The 15074-nt window shown below is 37.7% G+C and overlaps 2 protein-coding genes across 2 annotated transcripts in view; both read left to right on the top strand.

Annotated features, from left to right (window-relative positions):
* Positions 1-2011: 2011 nt before the first annotated feature.
* rab31 (RAB31, member RAS oncogene family) lies at positions 2012-11729 on the top strand. The gene is made up of 7 exons (XM_028593030.1): positions 2012-2197; positions 3268-3347; positions 4645-4726; positions 5693-5764; positions 6223-6329; positions 8857-8966; positions 9605-11729. The coding sequence occupies exons 1-7, from the start codon at positions 2162-2164 to the stop codon at positions 9700-9702; spliced, it is 585 nt and encodes a 194-aa protein (XP_028448831.1). The 5' UTR covers positions 2012-2161; the 3' UTR covers positions 9703-11729.
* A 1897-nt stretch (positions 11730-13626) lies between these two features.
* vapal (VAMP (vesicle-associated membrane protein)-associated protein A, like) overlaps positions 13627-15074 on the top strand; it is a 30117-nt gene continuing 28669 nt past the window's right edge. Inside the window, exon 1 of the mRNA XM_028592901.1 lies at positions 13627-13894. Within this exon, the coding sequence (XP_028448702.1) occupies positions 13837-13894 (58 nt within the window). The 5' untranslated portion in view covers positions 13627-13836. The remainder of the gene's footprint in view (positions 13895-15074) is intronic.

Here is a 15074-nt window from a genome sequence, read left to right as displayed (position 1 = left end):
CTATATATTATATATTTAAGTAGTATTCTGAAGAATACGGACGACTATTCAAGAAATACATTGATTGAAGTAACGGCTTTTTAGTAATATATGAATTTATGTATAAATATATTGTAGAGGCTTTCTTTTCTTTGAACAGCAGCTGCACGTAAACACAGTGGCGTTGTGCCTCGCAACTGACCAGTGGATGAAAACCTGAACGGCAAACAAATACGCAACAAAAGTATATTCATCACTGGATAATATAGATAGACAAACAGCTGGAGGCCGCATTGTTACAGTCACACTTTGCTCTGTAGTGCAATCATCTTCTCTCTGCTTCTCTTGCACAAACAAGTAAACGTGGAAAATTACATTTCTGCAGTTTTATGATGGAACAACAAATCTGTAGCGATGATTATTGTCGCCAAAATGTGTGCCGAGACATGCAGGAGGCTTATTTAGTTTTGTTGTGTATTTGATCGTGTTTTTTAACTCTTGATGTGTGGAGTTATATTTCATGCCATCAGTTGAAAGTAAGTAAAAAAAGAAAACCTTAAAGATTACAAGTCAATCATTTAATTTCATCACTGATCCATGACTATTACAAAGTACTGTCATTGCTCAGTGATATTTAAAGCAAAGGCATGGCCTGACTTACTTACCATTTGTGTATATCATTGTAAAATTGCAAACATACTGTATTTTCAGCTCCTGTGTTTTGTCACGTTCTTTTTTTAATTATTAATAATGACCTGTATGGAGTATGCTAGTGTAACTGCCCAAGCTTTGGTCACGGGCAAATCAAAGCAATCTCATCTGGGCTCATGATTCAACATGTTATTAATCCTGTGACTGAAACAGATAAGTGCTAGATTGGGCTCAGAAGCTTCTCATGAGGTTATTTTCATATTGTTCCAAGCTTTTGTAGCTTATTGTTGCAGACAGAATAATGCTGTGAAGAATAAAGTGTTGATCTGAGTAACTTATCTGCTTCTCTGTGTCTTTCTCTGACACACAGCCTAATGTTTACCTTTTTACTCAACTACTGTAGTCCACTGGAAGTGAAGTCCAGATTTAGTGCTTCCTATTTTCCATTACAATTCTCTGAATACTTTTCCTTCTCCCAGACTAATGAGGTTCTAAATAAAACCTTTGCACCCATTTTGTAGAAGTGAATCGTGTAAATGTTGCGTTTGGACTCAGAATCAAGGATTTAGTATTTAAAAGATCGTGAAACCACCCGACTTTTTTGTCATTGCTGATTTCCGATTTGGAAAGTTAACAGCGTCAAGAAGAAAAGAACAGCCAGAAAAAACACCGGATACAAGCAAAATTGGTTTCAAAATTAAAGCATACCTTTAGTTTCGGACTGTCTTGAACTTTGTTTTGAGTTTTTGTTGTATTTTGTCTCTCTATTTTTAAATAACTATAGCTGAGTGGAAATTAACGTGATTATGGGTGAGTCAATTTAAATCTAGTTTCAAAGCTTCCTTACTTAAACAGACAATATATGTCCACGAATATTATTATTTATACTTATTTATCGTCCTATATACACTCATTTTATTTTGCCTATTGTTACTTCACTTAGATGTTTAACCTGCACTGTGCAGAATGATGTATGTGCAGAGTTGGACACTAGACGGCAGTTTTCACATTCAGGGGAAAATGTACCTTATGATTTTAATGGCACATTCAGTATGTACAAGCATATTTTTGTGAATTATAACTATCCAGGGAGGAGTAGATGCAATTTTAACAAGGTATTTGAAGTTTTTGTGAAAAAGCCATATCACACACACACACACACACACACACACACACACACACACACACACACACACACACACACACACACACACACACACACACACACAATTACAAGCATACTTTTGTTTTAGAAGTCTTAAAACATGTCTGGAGTATATCCATGGATGTATTAAGAGAACGAGTACATCAGTCTATGTGGGTCTTATTTTGAAAATCGTCACCAGAAGTTTTATTTATCATTTATACCGCTTGGTCCAGTTTAGTTAGATGGTCAGTCTGTCTGTCTCAGGGGCTGGGTTTCTCTTTTACCCAAGAAGAGGGGGGTGAAATCAGAGTTTCAAGCATGACGAAACAAAGACACTGACTTAACATTGGCAAATCATGTTTTAAAAAACTTTCACAACTCACCATGGCTATAAGGGAGCTCAAAGTTTGCCTTTTAGGGGTAAGTGGCACTGGCAGGTGTTTTTTTTACGTTATCCACCAAAATTCGTTCTTGTCTGCTAGCTAGCCGACATTAGTTTGACGTTAACAACATACTAAAAGACGTGTTACACTAACGGACACGATTGCTCTGTAAACAGTCGGTTATTTTGTAAACTGTTGACTTTATCTTGTTGTTTGTCAGAAAACTTCAGAAATGTTGATAGCTAACGTTAGTTGACTGAAAACCAATAGCTGGTCGCACAATGGGCGCAGCAGTTATTTTACATTTGCTTTCTCATCGTGTAACGTTAACTAGCTACGTCTGTTTTTAACATTTCCAAATCGAGTAGGCCTATTTGTTGTTTTCTACGTAATTTTGTCATAAATCGTTTTAACGGCTCTGACAGTTTATCACCTATTACGTCATCATCATACCAACCGCAACATGCAAGCCGTTAGTTCGATTTCCTGCTGCGTTAGCAAATTACACAGCAGTCCCTCTTTATGGACGGGGACAGGGATGTCCACTCTAAACTGCAAAGTGTTAGCTAGCTAGCGATAGTTTATCAATAAAGTAAAGGGGAACTGCGAACTTGTAAGAGCTACATAAACGTTTAACAGGCCTGTGCCACAGGAACTGAGTTGCACAGCAAGCATTTTAAATGCCAACCTAAGGTAACCACAGAATGTCCTTAGCTACCAATATCCCCTCTGCTTATAGCAGATTGTATTCATACTTTAGCGATAGTTATGTAAAGCTAGAATACGAGCTGTCATTATGCCTGCATCACCAAAAAGGAATGATGAAGCATAAATGACATGCAGCCAAAAAAGGGCCTTAAAGTCTTGAGTTTTCATGTTAATTTACTTAACTGTTAACGTTAGGTGATTGGGAGATGTTGTCTATGACAAATAAGTAATGTTGACTTTTAATTCAGAGCTAGTTGTGAAATTCGTGCACTAACCGGAAGCTGTCTGATGGGGTGATCAGACAGTTCCCTAATCAATAGGGTTTAATAGTGACCAGCGACTCTGTGTATGTGTGTTAGGAGGACTGTGGTAACTGATGTTGTTTCCCTCTGTTTTCAGGACACTGGAGTTGGGAAATCCAGCATCGTTTGCCGTTTCGTTCAGGATCATTTTGACCACAACATAAGTCCCACAATAGGGTAAGAGTGTAGCAGTACAAATCACAAAAGATAGTGTTAGGACGGTAAGAAACAAACCAATAAGAGAGAGCCATCTTTGCTCCACAATTTTTGTTGTTCCAAATGAAGTCAAGGTTTGATATCAAATAAAGTCCAAATCCTGAATTGTGAACAATCAGTTTGACCATGTATGGTGTTTTTTCACAATGATTAGAGATTTCAAGTCATATCTTCTATAATAATGGTTAAGTCAGTTGGCAAATTGATAACTGTTCTAAATGGTTTGATTTACAAAGGGGGAAATATTAAGTCGGACATAAGAAAAAAGGTATTCCCCAATTTTACAAAAGAAAAAATAGAATATGCCTCCCTAAAAAAAACTATTGGTTTATACATATTTTTTGAAATGCAGTTCAGATCACTATTAGCAGACTTGGTACAAATTACAAATACAAATGAATATAGTGTACACAAGATAAATGCCAAGCTTAAAGTGATGGTTCGGAGTAATTTCACCCTAGGGTCCTTTGCACCATGACCTCGAGCCAAACACCCCCCCAGAAGCTTTTTTTCACCTGGGTCTAACATTGGGAGAGTTAGCGTAGAGTAGCGTTATCAGCTGAATAGCTTAGCGCAGGGGCTAATGGACCCAGGTTTGTATCTCGTAAATGACCCCACTAATAATGCCCGAAATGATACTAAAGTTCTGCGCTAGTATAAATAGTTTATTTACTCATAAAATGATGGATTGTAAGTACACCAGACAGTATGTAAATAACACTTGCCTGCTGGCTTCTGCTCTTTTACATTACATGTCATTTAGCTGACGCTTTTATCCAAAGCGACTTACAATTGCTATATATGTCAGAGGTCAAACACCTCTGGAGCAACTAGGGGTTAAGTGTCTTGCTCAGGGACACATTGGTTGATGTATCGCAGTGGGAATCGAACCCGGATCTCCCATACCAAAGGCATGTGTCATATCCACTGCGCCATCACCACTGCTCTCTGCTGTTCTGTTACTGTTGCTCTCTGGTTGTCTCGAGGTCATGGTGCAAAGGACCCTAGGGTGAAATTACTCCGAACCATCACTTTAATAACACTAAGGAAATAAGCCCACCGTCATCACTGATTTATGTGCTGGCCCTTTGTTGTTTGATGGTTGTTTTGTACGCCTCTGGGTCAGCCATCATGGATTTAGTGTCGACCATCTTTTTTCTCAATATTATTTGTTTCCTGCTGACTTGTACCCAATTCCTGTGCTTTTTAAAGAACATGCTTGGACGCATTGTTGTAAAATGCTCTTTATCACCCCCAGAGCATCGTTCCTAACCAAAACAGTGCCATCTGGAAATGAACTACACAAATTTCTAATCTGGGATACAGCCGGACAGGAAAGGGTGAGTGCATCCACAACAGAAATCCCTCATTTACTTATTATTAGCTTTAAGTTAACACACATAACATGACTTTTAGAAAGTACATTTTCCATTACATTTTGCATCAGGAAGCTAGCAATGACACAATCATTTCACTGTTTGTGTTCCTCGTGACATAGAGTTATTATTAAGTGTGAAATAGGATTATTCCTATAAGGTTCAAAGGTCACGAGACTGTGGTATCATCACAATGATTCATTGAGGGAGGATGCTTACAGCATGGAAAAACTAGTTCAAGTATTTCCTGCTTTTATGTGAAATGAATGAGATCTTAAAACCTCTGTTACCAGGGTTTTAAAGTCTTCTTTATTTGTGGAACTAATATTGAACTTATCATATGTGATTATATGTGACTAACTGTGTGATGGGGGGTATTCATATTGGGGGCGACCTCTAGCTCACCCACTAGAGTGGCCCTTTGCTGCATGTCTTCCCCCCCCCCCCTCCCCCTCAACTATCCTGTCAATTAAAGGCAGTGAAAGGCCAAAATAATCTTTAAAAAAAAGGAGACCCATATTGGATTTAGGTGTAATGTCAACAAAACAGTTATAACCTTTTGAGGAACATTTACATACAAGTTGTATGTGGAGGTTGAGAACACTTATCCAGAAGTCTTGTGCAACCTTCATAGTGATTTAAGAGGAGCTGAAACTTGTAAGGAAGTAACTTTTCCCATCAGCCATCATCACTTCAAAATGTAAGGGCATAGTCTACTCACAGAACAGTATACCGTGTTAGTCTTTTTTTTGCGTTAACACAATATTTTCAATGTTGTGATCCAGATTTAGGATTGTGTTCAGTTTAAATGGTCATAGACTGTTTTTGAAGTCAGATTTATAAAGCACTTGGGTGACATTTCTGTATAACTGTGATTGATTTGATATAATGATTGATCATGCTAAACTATACATATGTTGTCTTTTTTAGTTTCACTCATTAGCGCCTATGTACTACAGAGGATCAGCTGCTGCTGTCATTGTCTATGACATTACTAAACTGGTAAGAATAACCGTTAATATATTTAAATCAAGTGACAGTAAATTTAGCCTGCGTTGAGTGGTGACATCCTCAGACTAGTGGACAGAATCCCCATAACAAAAATTAATAAGTAACAACCCTTTTTCCCTCACCTGTTGAGGGGCTCAAGCAATGTCCTTCACCCCTAAATGTACCATTAGAGCTGCTGATGTGTTGAGTCACTCCCTGGTGTATTAAATGTGTGTAACAGAAGAAGCTGCTTTTGCACTATGAGCCTAATGTAAAACTCAATTACTTTTCCATCACTCTGGGATGCCTCGCTTCCAGGACCTACAAATATCATTCTTTCCTGGTCTGTTCATGGAAACTTGTCTGAAAACTAATGCGATGAATATGTGACACAAGTTGTAGAAAACGTTGGGCATATTCTCATAAAGTCCCTATCCCAGTGTTGACTGTGTTGTGCTCTTGTTGTTCAGGACTCTTTCCAGACATTGAAGAAATGGGTGAAAGAGCTTAAAGAACACGGTCCGGAGGACATTGTTGTAGCCATAGCAGGAAACAAGAATGATTTAGGAGACATCAGGTGAGTTTTTATTTTTCTTAGACTGTCATAGCTGTGAAGACACTGCTTCTTATGGGTTTTATGGTGATTATATTCAAGTTTAAGTGACACTATAGAAACCACCAGACACTAGAAGTTTGTCCTGCATCAGCACAAACACACACACACACACACACACACACACACACACACACACACACACACACACACACCTCTTTATTATAAAACATGTGCTTCTTACTTTTTGCTCTTGCTTATTTGCCCCCACAGATTTACTGTGGTCACGGTTATGACTCTTGTTTTCCTGTTAAGACTTTCAGCACAGAAAACTCTTAACAGGTTTAGTGAACAAGCACAAACAATAAAGTCATCTTCTTGTTATATCTGTTATGTAACTCATGTCAAGTCCACTATGCTGAGCAAATCATATTGTGATCTTCAATTGTCTTGCAACTGTAGGAAGAATCTAACAGGGTTGCCTGTAGAAACAAGCTGAGGCTTAAAGGTGCAATATGTAATATTGTGTGTAATACTGGCAGCTAGCGGTTAAAATAGTTACTGCACTACCAATTCAAAATACTGGAGAGTCGTCTCCCCCGCCCCCTCCTGCCCAGACTCAAAGTTCACGGGGGTTGCCAGGCTGAGACCGCAGCATTCACAACAATGTTGCTAGACGCTTTTCTCACATAGCCAGACATTACTCCACAGCACAGCGGAGTAGCTAACGGTAGATGCTAGTCTCACATAGCCAGACATTACTCCACAGCACAGCCGAGTAGCTAACGGTAGATGCTAGTCTCACATAGCCAGACATTACTCCACAGCACAGCCGAGTAGCTAACGGTAGATGCTAGTCTCACATAGCCAGACATTACTCCACAGCACAGCCGAGTAGCTAACGGTAGATGCTGGCTATATTGACAGTCATAAAGCCCGTGCTCACGCGGAGCTCTGTAATCAACTGACAGACACACTTTTTCGGCTTAAAATTACAGTATGAACCGCTAAAAACACAACAACCTCACCGTCCTCTCCACACGCCAGTCAGGCACACTTTTATGGCAACAATCGCTAAACACACTGCAAACTCACAGTCCTCTCTTTCCAATTTACAGCCCCCCTCTCGTGGCTTAAAATAACTCACTGTTGTCGGCTCCAGCCGCTGAAGAGGCTACACGCTGTAAACAGCCATGGGCTGCTTGCCTGGTCCTCCCGGTAACGTTAACAGTTAGCAGGGTTATCATGGCGGCGTTAGCCAGGACCAGTCGGGATCACTTTACTGACTATGTCTCAATTGTTTTGGCGAGTAACCAACTCGGGTACTCTAGCTATATAATTCAATGTGAGTACACAAATGTTGAAATGACAAAAAATGCCCGTCCCTAGTAGCTGTGATAAATTAGCATGAAGCTAATGCTTACCTGTTCAGGAGAAAATAAGCCAACTCTGCGTCCTTTTGGGCTCTAAGCTGTCTCCATCTTACAAATACATCTCCAATATTTACCAGGGGGTTGTTACGTCTCTGGTCACGCAACTGTTAGAAACATGCTGTTTTCTTTTTTTTATGTCATATAGAATCTATCTCCGTTGATCCTGTTCATTTCTTTGCTGCTTTCATGGCTGTACTACCGTTACAGCTGTAGCGCGCTGGGTTTACGTTTTTACAGGTATATCTGGCAACCCGGCCTGTCTGTCAAACTGGGCCGTTGATAACCACACACACACACACACACACACACACACACACACACACACACACACACACACACACACACACACACACCGAAAAATCAAAAACATAAACATAAATTCCGTCATGGAATGTAAATTTCAAAAAGAAAAAATACTGACATTAGCATTGTTGTCAGAAAAGATAGTATTTCAGTTTAACATGTTTCCTTAATATTTGATGAGGCATTGGTGTCATTTTTGGATTTATTACAGTACAAATATTACATATTGGACCTTTAAGCAGCAAAATCATTTGGTCAGTCAGCTGTCACCGGATACAATTTATTTAGTTGTTTACACTAAAGAGCTTCATTAAAAAAAGAAATGACCATACATTGTATTTTGTTTGACTACTGACAGCAGAGACACCTCCTAAACCTTGGTCAAGGTGGCCCAGGAAGACACTTGCTAGTATTGTCTTTAAGTCTTTTGGCTAAGGAGTGTTTTTTCTTTACCATTTATAAATATTGTCCCTCCTGGCCACTGTATATTCTCTGTCTGCGAGTTAAATTTAAAAATAACAAAAGTGACTTGTTTAGACGTAGCTTTTTATGTTTGCTCTCTCTGTGGAAGAGGACACCACATTAAATAAAAGACAGGGACATGTTTGTTTCAGGAATCTTCATGATGCACCATGTTGGTATAGTTGCATTTTTATCATGAAAAACCTCAACTGCTCTTCCATGTGTCCTCTCCTCCAGCACTTTTCCAGAGCAAACTAGTTAGAAATTTAATGAATAAAAGATTATTTGATTTGCCATTTGCCTTTCTTAAGTTTGAACCTACTCAAAACTTACTTTAGTGTGTTCTTTTACAGGGAAGTTCCTATGAAGGAAGCTAAGGAGTTTGCTGAATCAATTGCAGCTGTTTTCATCGAGACTAGTGCCCGAAATGCTGTCAATGTTGAGGAGCTCTTTCAGAAAATCAGTAGGTTTCATGTCTTTACTGTATGTTGCGCCTGTGTTATGTGTGTCTGTATGTACTGTATTATTTTAAAAGTTAGCAGTAAAGAGGAAGATATGTGCTATCGACTTAAAGTTTAGGGAAGCCGGAAGCTGTTTTTTATTGTGTGCCATGTAATCCCATACATAATGACACAAAAATAAAACGTAAAATAATTATTTTAAATACAAACAAAATATGACTCATTTACTGTTCATGTTACTAAGGATGTTTGGCATTTTTTGTCAATGTGTTTTTGTGTCTATTTCTGCTTTCATTTTAATTTCATTTGACAACTTTATAAGTCATGAATACAGTATGTTTCTGCCATAAAGTGGGGCGGACAAATTCCGTTATTTGTTTTTGACAACTACAATGACATTTAACATTTTAGCAGTACATCTTTTTATTCTGAACAACCCTTTAAAGCTGGCATGTTTTGGTTTTACATTATGTACTGTATTAAGAAAAGCAGTAGCCCTGGCATTGGGTTTTATGGCTGCTAGTAGTGGTCAATTCACCAAGATGCACTGCCAAATACATTGCAGAAGAAATAATACAACACTTACGCTTAAAATAGGTATGCATGGTACCTTGTAAGTGACCCTGTGCTGTGTGTTTAGGTAAACAGATCCCACCCCTGGAAAATCCTGAGGTGGAGAGCAATGAGTCCTTTAAACTCACCCGGCAGCCGGCTGCGTCCGCCAGGAGATGCTGCTAGTACCACCAGTGGCTGATGGGATAACTTCCTTCAGCACCAGGGACCCCACCAGCACAGCACATGGTCCACAATGCACAGTGTCTTACTCCTGGAAATGACAAGAAAGTGGACAGACCGAGGTCAGCTTGCACATGTGGTCAACTGCAACATGAAACAACAGTATTGTATAGGTTATTGCACATTTATTTCAATTAATTGTCACAGTTTCAACTCTAGAAGTAGAATGCCTTCATTTTGTCCCCATCAGGTGGTGTTTTGCCTGAATTACATAAAGATTTATATCTGTGTGGTAATACTACACAGCTCGTTACAAAGAGGTAGTTTTATAGCATTTTCCACAATAACTTTAAAATTCGGCACACATTAGTAACAAGTGATCTAGCTGATGGGCTTTTTAAAGCCGGCTTTTAGCTGTTGATGCAACTACATTTTCATTTCAAGAGTTAACTGCTCAGTAGATTTTTCACTGTGGCCCTTAAATGGCACACATTAAATGAAGGTTTTTAAATAAGTTTTTTTATGGAGCCTTTGTGTACATGTATGTATAACTCTTATATAGAATTGTATTAGAAAATTCTGAATAAGGTTGTTGCGATCAAACCTTAGACAAACATTCAGTTCTGTAGCTCAAATGCTGCGGCTTTACATTCCACTTCATCATGTGTTTTCACACACATTGACTGTATAAGGGTTTAACTGTAATGCTGCAGAATGTATAGCTTAGTGGCCTAAATTTAACTTACAATATGACACCCCCTGTTGAAACACTGTGACCAATACTATACTGTAATTGTTTACATGGTAATTTGCTAAAGATGTTTTCTACATGCTGAAATGTATTGTCTGAGATTTCACTACAGGGAATGACTGTATACGACATGTATTTTTATTTTTATTTTTTACCTAAGAAGAGAAAAGACCTGCATGTATTTTACTCTAAACATGTCTAAAGCTGTTAGTTCCAAAAGGGTTGTATTCTATTTACTAACCAAACTCTGAAGGAACATATAGTTATATAGCCCTAAACCAATCAATTTAGCTTGCAAAAAAAAGTGGGAAAAAGGTAACAATGAAAATAGTGCTTTGTTCAGTGTAAACTAAAATGCTATATATTTGCTGCTGTTTCTTTGGCAGTAGAGCCCTTGGATTTGTCACTTGAGATGTATCAGCACTTTTGTATACATTTAACATTGTTAATTTGAAGTCACTTTTTTGTAAGTGTGTTGAAACAGTTACAGAACTCTTAACTGCATTTTTTTAAATGTAAATGAGAGTTGGCTTGGATACAACAAGGTTTTCTTATGGAACAGTATTTCTGGTTCTACATGTGGATAGCTTAAAAAAAGTTTATGTTTGTACTTAAGTTAGTTAGTGCACATTAAAAAGTAATTTAAAAATGTACCATTTTTACCAACATGTATGACAGGATAATGGAGTTCAATTCATAGTTTTTAATGCAATCATAGTCTAATTTTGCTCATATTTACTGTTCTCAAAGTCACACCAAACTCCTTTCACAAATCTTCAAATGAATGTGGCCTTGCTTCCACTAAAATGTAATGCAGTGATTGGTTGAAATTGAATTAGGAGTTGCTTGATGGGCCAGATGTGCAGTGTGTCAGATTTACCACCAGATTGATAAAGATTTCATTAAATACAGTAGATATATTTTCCAATGCAGTTTGGCATGATATTACCTCTATACAAGATATATGACATAAAATTTGTTTTATTTTTTACAAGACGTTACATGTTGACATTGTGATAAGATTTCCAAGTATATTCGTCGCCACACAAGTGCCCTTTTTATGTTTTTCTAAACAAATGTATGACATGGCTTAAAAGTGCTAGATTAATGCATGAATTATTTGATCAGTACAGACTAATTGTACGCATAACGTCAACTTTGAAATTGCCAATTATCTGCAGCCATTCTTTCACTGTAAGCCGTCATGCTTCCCTTTATCCTCTTAAAATCAGATTAACTTTTGTATATTAATCAGTGTAATAAAGTATTGATTATTCTATTTTTTTGTTTTGTTTTTGTGTTACTTATACCCGATAAGGATACATTATGTGTTTTGAAATGTCAAAGACACCAGAATGACAATATAGCTTTATTGATTTTATGTCTAAAGGGCTGTCAATAGATACCCGAAAGATGAATGAGGTGAGAGAAGAGGGGACTCACTGACAAAAGGTCATGACTCAGATTAGCCTCATGACGTCACGTGGTAACATGGTATGCATCTGAACTGAGCCACCTTGACACCTCAGAAACCTAAACTCCAAGTGAAAAAAACATGATTGGTTTCCCAATATAGATGAAGTTTTTACTCGTCACTGCAAACCACATTATGTGAGAACAATGTATCTTTTTCATTCAAATTAAAAAATGTTGCTTACTTCTTACCACTTTCCCACGTCCTGTTAGCTTTAACCCCACATAGGAACCACTCAACAAATTTGTATTTCTTATTTTTGCACGCTTAACGTGACCTTCTGAAAAGGTGTAAGCAGCACAAACTATGCAGAGTGGAGGATTTCCAGAGAGTGTTATTCAGTACACTGCAGTGGATTAACCCATGGGCAGCTTACAGAGGAGGAGGGGGGGGGGGGTCTATACTTCTTGTCACTGCGATGGATTTAACCATAGCCACAGTTGTCAGTGGTCTAAGTGGGATAATAATAGTTTAAACGGAGCAAACACACTGTTCCAAAGCAACTTCCAATTAAGTGCTTTCAACCTTGAAGGTACAAATTCCGGACAACAAGTTAGTAAGCGCAAGTACATTAGCTTCAAATAAGCCAAACTACATATGAAAGTGCAGCTTCGGCAGAAGATGTGTAGGCTTTCGGCCTTCCTGATGTCAATGAGGAGCTCATTCCACCATTTAGGAGCCATTTTTTAAATCAAATTCTACACCTAGATTTACAAATAATAATAATGGTATATGTGATAATGTGATGTGTTGACCACTGGTCTCTTGCTCTTATGAGAGGGTAAATTGAACTTAAATAACTCATTTTTGGTAAATATCAAAATCACATCTATATTTTATGCCTTTACAACTCAAGTTTTGTAATTAACAGAAAAGAGGTACAAAATTTCAAAGGTATGTTTGAGATTGAAATTTAGAAACATTGTTAGTGTACGTACTGTATTTTATCCACCAGAGAGCACTGACAAGTTTATTTTTTAACTGTAGTGTATATGTAATAATGAAATTTAAAGGATCTTTACCAAAAATATAATAATAATAATAATAATAATAATAATAATAATAATAATAATAATAATAATAATATAACTAAAATAACTATTGTTTACAGCACTTTTCAAAACAAAGTGCTTTACATGTTAAACCAGGATTAAAACATTTCAGGACTGCAATAAAATCACAAATGTTATTGACTAATGTTATTTTTTGATGTAAATACATTAATATTGGCCAACATATCATTCATCAGATTTTTTTACTTTGAAATATCGATATCAGCTGATATCAGTCAGGCTTTTTGAATTTAGTATTTCAAAAGCAATCCTAAAAAAATGTGATACACACAATTTTAGTAATTCTGCCAGGAAAGGCACTACTGCAATATAGAAAACAAAAATATATTAAAAAGTATATGTTTTGAGGTTAGATTTTATTGTATGATTGTTATACATAATGAATACTTTTAAGGGGATAGTTACCATGTGTTAACGACGTGTTAAGTGTTAAAAGTAATTGAAAGTGAAAGGAGAAAACAAAAAAGTCCCACGTTTAGCCCAAGTGCTCGTGCACAAAATACCCTAATAGTATGTATTTAAACCACAAACACAGACCACGTAACGTAGGTCAAATCAGGACTCGTCTAATTTTGTAAAGCATTTTTTTCTCCTAAGTATTTCAGTGTAACGTTACGCGCAGTATTACTGTACCATAATCACATCAGTTGCTGAGCCACGAGGGCGCGCAACAGGGTTGTGCACTTGCGCGTTCAAGTATTTGTACCCACATGCTCGTTCGCAGAACCAGTCAGCATTTGACTCAGTAGTGGCAGAGGGGATCTAGGACTTCCACTTGTCAGTTAGCTATTCCCTGGCTATTCCCCGATACCGAAATCAAGTGCATCCCCTCAGCTAAGATGTCAAAGTTGGATCAGATTCTTATCCTTGACCCTCCCTCCGACCTCAAATTTAAAGGTATGTAAATCAACATTTATTGACGTGTGAAATGTCCAGCAAGGAGTGGGGGAGAATTACCAGACTGAAATGATTTCACACTCCTTCAAGCTAATTTCGTTGCTAGCAAGCTAGCTAGCATTCACCGCCATTTTAAGTTAGCAATGGACAAGACGGCCCGCTGTATCCTCGCACTGTAGTGACGTGGATAGCCGGCGTGGCGTGCCTCTTGACCGCCTGCCATTCATATCCAGCTCACTGACAACACCTAGCAAAGAGGTGGAAGAATGTGGGACAACTGCTAGTGGTTGTTAATATGAATTAAAGTCGGCACATAACGCACCATGTTTGTCTTTATTAACGTTAGCAACATGAGCTACTGACGTTATAGTGGTGTAACGTTAAGCAACAGCAAAGTATCCCCTGAAATGCTTAACGTTACCCATAGATGTAAAACAGTTGTTTTATATCAAACAGTTGTTTTATATATAGCTATGTGTTTAACGTTACCACTAGCTAATAACCCGGACGTAATGAGGAAGGAAGCGACAAATGTAGCTAGTGTCCAACCTGAGACACCTTTGGCAGACACTTTGTCATGTTAAACTAGTAACGTTAGCTATCGCTAACTAACTTGGTTAATTAACGTTAACAACCGACAGACACAATTTTCGTAAACATTTAGCTCATGTTAGTTAGTTTCTCCTAACTCCATTAGTGAAATATGTCAACAGACAACATTGTTATCACAACCCATTCATATGAAACCAAAGTAATAACGTTACACAGATTAGATTACACAGATTGCTTGCTTGGCAATGAAAACGTTCATGATTGTCAGTTAACCGTTTGTTTATGTTTGTTTACTTTACAACAACAAACTGTCTTGTTTTGCATTTAGAAGACTTATCAACCATGTCTCATTGCTTCAGAAACTCGAACTAGATGTAGTTTGTGACATTTGTATGTTTTCAACTGTTGCTGCTGTTATGGATATCTCTTTCACACCAATGAACAGGGTTATCTGACCCATGTTCAATCCTTCTTTTGTAAATTACAACCAAGCCAGTCAACATGGGTTGATCCCTGGTTATGAAAAACCAGATATACCAGGGTTACAACCGGAGACCAATTACCTCAGGTGTTGAAAATTTAGTGGACAGCTAACCTACATTGTTGCATACTCCCGTCCAGCTGTACT

This window comes from Perca flavescens, chromosome 12 (assembly GCF_004354835.1).
Source record: "Perca flavescens isolate YP-PL-M2 chromosome 12, PFLA_1.0, whole genome shotgun sequence".
Taxonomy (NCBI): Eukaryota; Metazoa; Chordata; class Actinopteri; order Perciformes; family Percidae; genus Perca; species Perca flavescens.
Note: the sequence above shows the minus strand (reverse complement) of the source record. Positions and strands in the feature narration are given on the sequence as shown.

Coding starts and splice junctions, on each gene's coding strand:
- rab31 (XM_028593030.1), top strand. CDS start 2,162: ATGGCTATAAGGGAGCTCAAAGTTTGCCTTTTAGGG. Junction 2,198..3,267: donor TCAAAGTTTGCCTTTTAGGG/GTAAGTGGCACT, acceptor CTCTGTTTTCAG/GACACTGGAGTTGGGAAATC. Junction 3,348..4,644: donor AACATAAGTCCCACAATAGG/GTAAGAGTGTAG, acceptor TATCACCCCCAG/AGCATCGTTCCTAACCAAAA.